General features: G+C 37.9%; 1 protein-coding gene across 1 annotated transcript; it reads right to left on the bottom strand.

Moving 5' to 3' along the window:
- Positions 1-988: 988 nt before the first annotated feature.
- Positions 989-6,833, bottom strand: LOC114744132 (protein PLASTID TRANSCRIPTIONALLY ACTIVE 10). Its single transcript, XM_028932322.1, has 12 exons — positions 6,031-6,833; positions 5,887-5,946; positions 5,758-5,787; positions 5,433-5,506; positions 4,788-4,869; positions 4,068-4,141; positions 3,895-3,961; positions 3,226-3,318; positions 2,218-2,394; positions 2,094-2,144; positions 1,613-1,764; positions 989-1,530 (listed from the first exon to the last, which is right to left on the bottom strand). Exons 1-12 carry the CDS (start codon positions 6,808-6,810, stop codon positions 1,092-1,094), a joined length of 2,079 nt encoding a protein of 692 aa, XP_028788155.1. The 5' UTR covers positions 6,811-6,833; the 3' UTR covers positions 989-1,091.
- Positions 6,834-7,596: the final 763 nt, after the last annotated feature.

Raw genomic sequence — 7,596 nt, forward strand, 5'->3', positions numbered from 1 at the left:
ACAAAAGCCCTTAACTACAAAGTAGGGAGTTGTGGTTGCTCCCCCTACTAGGGCTGTTCACGGGACAGATCGGGACTGGGACAGGCCCGTCTTGGTTTCGTCCTGATGAACAGTAATGGGACATAAAATCTGTCCCGTGTCCCAGTCTCAATCGGGACGGGACGGATCTGGAATAGGACCGAGACGTCCCGATATATATATTTTTATTTTTTAATAAAATCTGATTTTTTTAATTATAATTTTTTGGGCTTAGGCCTTATAAAAATATTCTTTTTATTTTCTTTTTTATTTGTTTGGACAATCTCCAACAAAAGCCCAAAATATTACATATAATAATCATTAAAAACTCTAAACAAAAACTTTTAACACAATAAAAACTTACTAAAAATTCTAATCATCAATGATATCAAGTCATCAACAAATATAAAAGTTCTAAATAAATATATCTATAATTCCATATAATAGTCTCAAATCATTAAAAAATATAAAAAAAATAATATTATATAAATAGGATAAAAAATTAAAAAAAAAAGGGAACTGAGACGGGACTGGGACAGGATGACCCCGTCACGTGTCCCGTCCTGTCCCGTCCCAATAAAACCGGGACCAGAATGAGCCGACTGGGACGGGCCGGCCTAAAGCACTCCTACCACTACAATTCTAGAAGATAATACTGCTCCCATCACGGGTAGGCTGTCCGACTAAATGCAATCCGTGCAAAGCGCTAAGAGCTATCTTAGCCAGGTAGTCTGCAGCCTTGTTCATTCTCCGCTTGACATGGCCTACTTTAGTTTCCGGGTCCCTGTCGGTTAGAGCCTTCACGGTTCACCTCTGTATTAAGGTCGTTCACTTCATGCGTGTCGACCACGTTACCTTCTAGCAGCTCGATAGCATTCACGGCAACCGTTAGGACCAAATAATTCTGAGAGCACGGATTGTCCTCGTTTTACCCCAAAAATTAAAAAAAAAAAAAAAAAAAACGCGGCCGTTGCAGGAAAAGGATAGGCAGCGGACGGTAATGGTATTGGAGAGAAGCCGCGCGCAACTATACAAGAAGCAAAATTGACTTCGGCTCAGAAAAGTATAGAGCATTAGTCCTCAAAAATACCCGCATCAGACATTCTAGAAGATTCAGTTCCATTAACATGGAGCTGATCTGATACATTAATACCAAGACTGCTTAGAACGCTGAAGTCAAGGTCATCGTCGTCATCTTCATCTTCATCACTGTGCTGTGTTTCATCTTCATCGTCAGCTTTCTCCTGTGGTTCTTGGGACTGGGCTTCCCTTTTCATCTGTTGCTTGATGCAATCATCATATGACATTTCGTACCACAAAGTACCCTTTCCCACTATTGATTTGTTATGGGCGTCTGCCATCCTCTCTTGCTTGCTCTTCTCCGAGTTCTTGGGTTCTCCCCAATAATCATATCGATAAAGCGGGCTTGAAGGATCATATTGGTCTTTGCCAAAAAAGCTAGCATCTACATATCTTCCAGGCTCTTCCAATGGCAGACCAAGAGACTTACGACTGTACAAAGTGGAAACAAGAGAAAATATTATGCGGTGACTTGTTAAAATAATTTAAACTGACAATGTTAAAATAACCGCACCAGCTGATGTCTCTAAGTAACGCTTCTCTCTCTTCCAATGATCTCCGCCAGTGCATTAAGTCATACTCATCCATCTCAATGTTGCGCCTCAGTTTTGCTACTTTGTATTTTTCTCCTCTCTCCATTGCTTCCTTCCTCAGTTTATTATGGTACTGCATCCCAACACGGAATACTTAACATGCAACTTGAATAGTCAAAGACTCGTTCAAATTGGAAAATATCAATTCATTAAAAAATCTCCACTGTTCACAACGTAAAATTGAATTAAGGAAATATCAACGTTCAGGATGTTGATGAATGAAAAAGAATCTGGATGTTGATATTATGGCGGAGGGTGCCATTTTATCGTGCCTCGTCCAAGACAAAGAACATTTATACTCATTCTTTAATTATTCTCCCAAAGACAACGGTACAAGGTGGATCATCTAATCATCAGTTAATATTGAATTAAAGAAGAGACCAAAAAAAAAAAAAAGCTGACCTCGCGCTCAGCAAGTGCTGCCTCCAGGTCAAGCTCTTTGACACTTGTTTTCTGCGAAATATTCAAACAGCATGTGAACAAAACAACAAGCAGATGAATGCAATGTAAAAGTAATGGTACTCACCAGAATCACTTTTGGTAGTAATGTTTTCTTATAATAAGCTTGTGTATACTCTACAGAGTTTTCTTCATCAAAGTCCTCGCTATCAGTCAAGTCCGACAGCTTTTTGCCTTCGTATTTTCCAGGATTAATCTCCATGTCATCCAAAATTGTTTGCTCGGCAACATTGATTTGCCACAACTGGAAAAAAAAAAAAATGAAGGTGCAGCTAACGATCATGCATGCAACATTGAATGGATGCTAAATACTGAATGTTTGTGATAACAGATTTAGGTAACATGTTCCTGAACCATAAGTTAAAACAAAGTGAAAAATACAAGGCAACTTGATTAGCCATGGAGAATAATGCTGCGTAAAACACTATTTCATCTGTAATGAATTTTTTTTCCTCAAATTGTACAAGAGTGAAATTTATTTTTTTTTAAAAAAATCCAAGTGAAAACTCCCGGAAAACAGATTAACAGAGCAATAAGACATTATGGCTGAAAATACACCCTCATTAGATATCTAGAAGCCTAAGCCAATACTTATACAAAATTAAGATGAAAATAGGTGGCTGATCAAGTACACAAATGTATTACCTTCGGTTCTAAAGTGCAAACTAGCTCTTATATTTAGGACTAAAGGTAGTATATGCTTATGATGAATTCCACAGGGTAATAGCATCTTAGATTAAAAACTTCTATCCAGAAAGACGGACCTCCGGCTGCTTTTAAAATATAAAAACCCTTACAGTTTTGACAATAATGAACTAACCATACTTTTAAGCACACGTGGGATGTCAATGCAGATTGTAGAGTAATACACACGCGAAGTCTAATAGACTTTGAATGAGAATGTTGATATCACCTACATAGTCCTATAATATATTAGGTGAACATTGACCGACACATTTTTAAACAAAAGGAATTTAAAAGTTAAACCGAGGAACATCCCATGCATAAACTAATTAATCCACCAAAATTGTATCTTGCAACAATGTTAAAAAGAATAAATGTGACCAGAATTCACCTTATCAACATATGGGTGGTTTGACAGGAGAGGTTCTTCCTCTGGTTTGTCTCCTGGATCTTTTCTAGGAATGGGTGGTCGTCCAGAATCACGCTGCAAATTTTGAAAAATCTTCTATGTAAAGAATGAATCAACAACCATGTTGATAACTCTGACTTCAAAAAATGCTATATTTGACTATTTTTTAGTTTAACTTGAAATAAACAACATGTAATAATAAAAGAAAACAGAGCTCTAGTAAACATTCTCATAAAATAAATATTGTAAACATTATGAACCTGGTCATAACCTATTGAGTCAATATTTAGGAAGAATAAAGAATAGAGAATAGAGAATAAAAGTTTTGTATAAGAAAGTGAACAACAGTTCAGAGATTTGATATGATGATCTAAAAGCATCAGTATCTGATTATAGACACTGCTTAAAAGCATTTGTCGCAGCATCATGGGAACCATCATCTACATGGGTCTAACCTTGCGAAGATCGAAGAGTATATTAATGAAATAAACCTTTCTACAGATCAATTCTAACAGTTACACTTGACCCAATACTCATCCAATGAGGCCACGGTCAATTCCAATATAAAGAGCCTTATAAAAGAAGAGTGTCTGTGTGTGGGTTCACATCAAGGATGGGATGATTTGAAGTATCAAGAGCGAATGCACAAACCCGTATTTCGTCTGGGTTGTCATCATCATCACGGTGAAATATTGGCGGGAAGTCAAATCTGTTAAAGCTGAAATATGAAACAGATGTTAATACGAATGCAACAAGAAAATGAAGATTGGCCTAGCTATAAAAGAAAGTTAAAGTGTAACATCAGAAACACAAAAAGTTCATACATCAGATGATCTATATTTGGATGGACAAACCGAAGTTCAATAGGGAATCGGAAGCGGTACGGGTCGCGCTTTGCCTGAAATGTAAAAAGGGAGAAAAATTCATAAATAAAATAAAATATGCAAATTTCATGACGAACTGAAAGGTTAGGAACAGAATACAGACGTTGGCTGGATTTTGCAATCTACAATACAATGACAAAATTCCATGAGTGACCATTCAGATTTGGTCACTTAGTAGTCATATAACCATATACATTTCAGGTTTCAAGTTAAGATACGAACAGAGCAGCATAAAATGAAGATACGGCTGCAAAACAAAATGTGGATTATACCACCAGGCACATGGTTTAATTTAATCATGAACGAGAATCACTCCTTTACAATTGCGAGGGGGTTTCAAAGTTTTTATTGAAATGATAAAGGAGGCAGACAAATTAAAAGGAAGAAAAGGGCACAAAACCCCATATACAAACATTACGGTAACAATTGCAGCCATATAATTTTCTTAATATATATGCTGATGATGCAGCAGAGCTCTATGAGGGATCTTGTATTCTCCTCCACGTTCAGCTAAAAATTTTCTAATTCACTCCACTGAGAGGCTATAAAGGCCAAATGTTTGATCACCAGTATCAATATCCATGAATACTCATTAGAATCTCATAACTGATATCAAGACAATATTGTGTGACGAGAAGGAAAAATGTGCAAAACACTCACCGTAACTTCAACCATGACATGCATCCCCACTTTTATATGATGGCGGATCCAATACCAATCATTATTCTTTATAGGAACCCACCTAGAACACATGAAGCATGAAGGCATTATAATCATGAGGGAGAACACTTGAAGATAAATTAGAAGAACAAAGGCAGTAGCTATTAAATAAGCTAAACCAAATCACAGAAGCTAAAGCCTCCAAGTTATGCGTCCTAATTAATATTGACGGCATAATAAATTTATAACTAAGACAGCTACAGGAATCAAATATAATAATAAATAGTTTCATTTATAGAGCAAAACAATTTTTTTTTTTTTTTTTACTTCAGTAAGTAGTGGTACTATGTTATCACTGATCTATTCATCCAAGTGAAACAGAGGAGACAAGACAGTTGTCTTTTTTTGTACAAATAAACTAATGAGACTGTCTTCCTCTAAAAGGGGCCACGTACAGTGCATAACTGTTTCAGTTACGAAGATACTTATAAAGATTTTTTTCCTACCAATCGAAATAAGGGAAGCAACTCATTATTACTTTATCAATAATCCTTCATCAAACAATACCAGCCAAGGAAAGCAACACCTAATAAAGAATGAATATCAGGAACACAAAAAGAATAAATTTGGGAAATGGACATTTACCCATCATATACCCCACCAATGTCAACAAATGCCCCTTGATAGAGGTGCAATGTTGTCACCTTCCCTTCACAAATCTGCACAACATATTTTTTAACGAGTTATTATCTCTGAAAAGTTACATTAAAAAAAAAAACCCGGGGGGCGCTCCGGGGGGGTTGGTTTTGAAAATTAGTTCCTTCAAGTGGCATGCCAAAAAGCAAGCAGCAGTGTAGGTGAGCAACCACGCTTAATGCGAACAAATGGAGGCATTCTTGCAATGTGAACAAAAAGTGCAGTTTATAGGCAACAACAGCTCCATAAGAATAACATGAAATCAGTAACTTACTTGGCCAGGATAATAGAAGGGAAGCTCATACTGCATAAAACAACGAAAACACATTAAACGAGGGCACTGCAACATTGAATTCATGAGACCAAGAATAATAAATAAAAGGCCAAATGCAACTTATCTAACCATGCCCTCCTTGTAGTCCTTGCCCCTTTTCCTCCTACCAGGATGGTAATCTTGATCATACTGTGAGATTGACAAGACATGGACATATTAGTAATCCGAATCAGCAAGAAAAAAAAAAGACAAATGCGGGCATTCGGCTGAAACCTTGTAAGATTCCTCCTCCAATTTGTCCCTGTTTGCTTCCACCCACTCGGTGTATTGCTTGACAAACATCTTGTACCTGTCCAAGCACAACTCATCTGTTTCCGTGCTAACCCCGGCTTCCAACTCCTCCAGAGTGATTCTCTCTGCCTGCAGCTTATGTGCCTCGCGTATAAACGCCAATTCCTTCCTATCTACCTGCCAACCTCTAGGGGGCCAATCCCTCGGCGGCACGAGTCGCATGACCATTGGACCAGCCCAATACGTCTCCAGAGGTGGCGGTATCTCTCCCTTTATCTCAAATTGCCTACGATAATAGTCGTCTTCAGTCAACCCCATCTCTTCCATCTTCTTCTTCCTATAATTGGGGCTCAGCATTTTGAATGCCTCGATAGCTTCGGGAGATTGAAGAGGAACCTCTTCGCCTTCATTCAAGCTCTTGCGCGCAAAGTCCGCTTCCGGAGTGAGTACCTCCTCCCATGGAGCCCAGCCGCGCTCGATCCAATTGCGCCTTCGAGCTTCATCTTCAGTTTCTTTGTCTTTGGGACCAAAGTTCTCCAGGAAGGTCTCGTCAACGGGGAATTCATCGGAGCTAAAAGCCTTGGCAACAAAGTTGATGGAAAATGGTTGGTTTCCGACGAGCAGAGAACGACGTTGAGAACCGAAATGGTGAGAGGAAGGGTTTAGGGTTTTAGGGACACAGAAGAGATAAGAGGTTTGGAGAGTTTGCATCGCTGCAGGTGGGATGTGCCACCCACAAGCAAGCAGAGGAGAGTGAAGCATGGGAGTAAGGAGTCCCTCCTGAATGCTTCTCTTACCGGATAAAGTTTATTCTTCGAATTCCTGCTTGTTTGGATTGAGTTATAAGTAGCTTTTCAAATGTGATTTACGGAATACGAGATAAGTATGTGAGGAGAGTTTTGTCTCGACTTACGTGAATTTGTTTAAAAACCCGTTTTCAATGGAGCTCCAAACAAGGCCCAAATTTCTACATTTGGCCCCATGATAATTCAATCTTTCCATGACAAATAATTAAACTTATTCGATCCCCTGACATGTCAATTTCCTTAACGTCAATTGGAGGTATTTTTTTTTGTAATTAATGTTTATTGTGTTTTTATTATATCTAAGACCAAGAAGCATCTAATTATCTATTTTTTGTGCCATACAACATTAACGGAAAAAGACAGAAAAATGCTAACTGAATTTTAGAATGACCAGAACGTCTGTTCAATTTGCAAAATGCCATTTTGGTCTCAAGAAACCAAATTAACATTATTATATCAAATGAAAAGACCAAATTGCCCTTCCTTTTAAATATTGTTTTTAAAGTATCACAGTTCCTATTGGCTGGCCGGTCGCCGGAGCTCGACGGCGGCGGTCGCCGAAGCTCCGTCAATAGGAAAAATTTTTTTTGAAAAATTTTACAACTTCAGTATAACGGTTAACAATTTCAGTATAGCAATTAACAACAGGTTTTTTGGAAAATTTAACAAGCTCCGGTGACCGGAAACAATTTTTTTGAAAATTTTTACAACTTCAATATAACAGTTAACAACTTTTATAATG

Source organism: Neltuma alba, unplaced genomic scaffold (assembly GCF_004799145.2).
Source record: "Neltuma alba isolate B1F8T4 unplaced genomic scaffold, ASM479914v2 tig00004271_pilon, whole genome shotgun sequence".
NCBI lineage: Eukaryota > Viridiplantae > Streptophyta > Magnoliopsida > Fabales > Fabaceae > Neltuma > Neltuma alba.

Coding starts and splice junctions, on each gene's coding strand:
- LOC114744132 (XM_028932322.1), bottom strand. CDS start 6,810: ATGCTTCACTCTCCTCTGCTTGCTTGTGGGTGGCACATCCCACCTGCA. Junction 5,947..6,030: donor TGGAGGAGGAATCTTACAAG/GTTTCAGCCGAA, acceptor TCAATCTCACAG/TATGATCAAGATTACCATCC. Junction 1,765..2,093: donor CAGCACTTGCTGAGCGCGAG/GTCAGCTTTTTT, acceptor GTTGGGATGCAG/TACCATAATAAACTGAGGAA.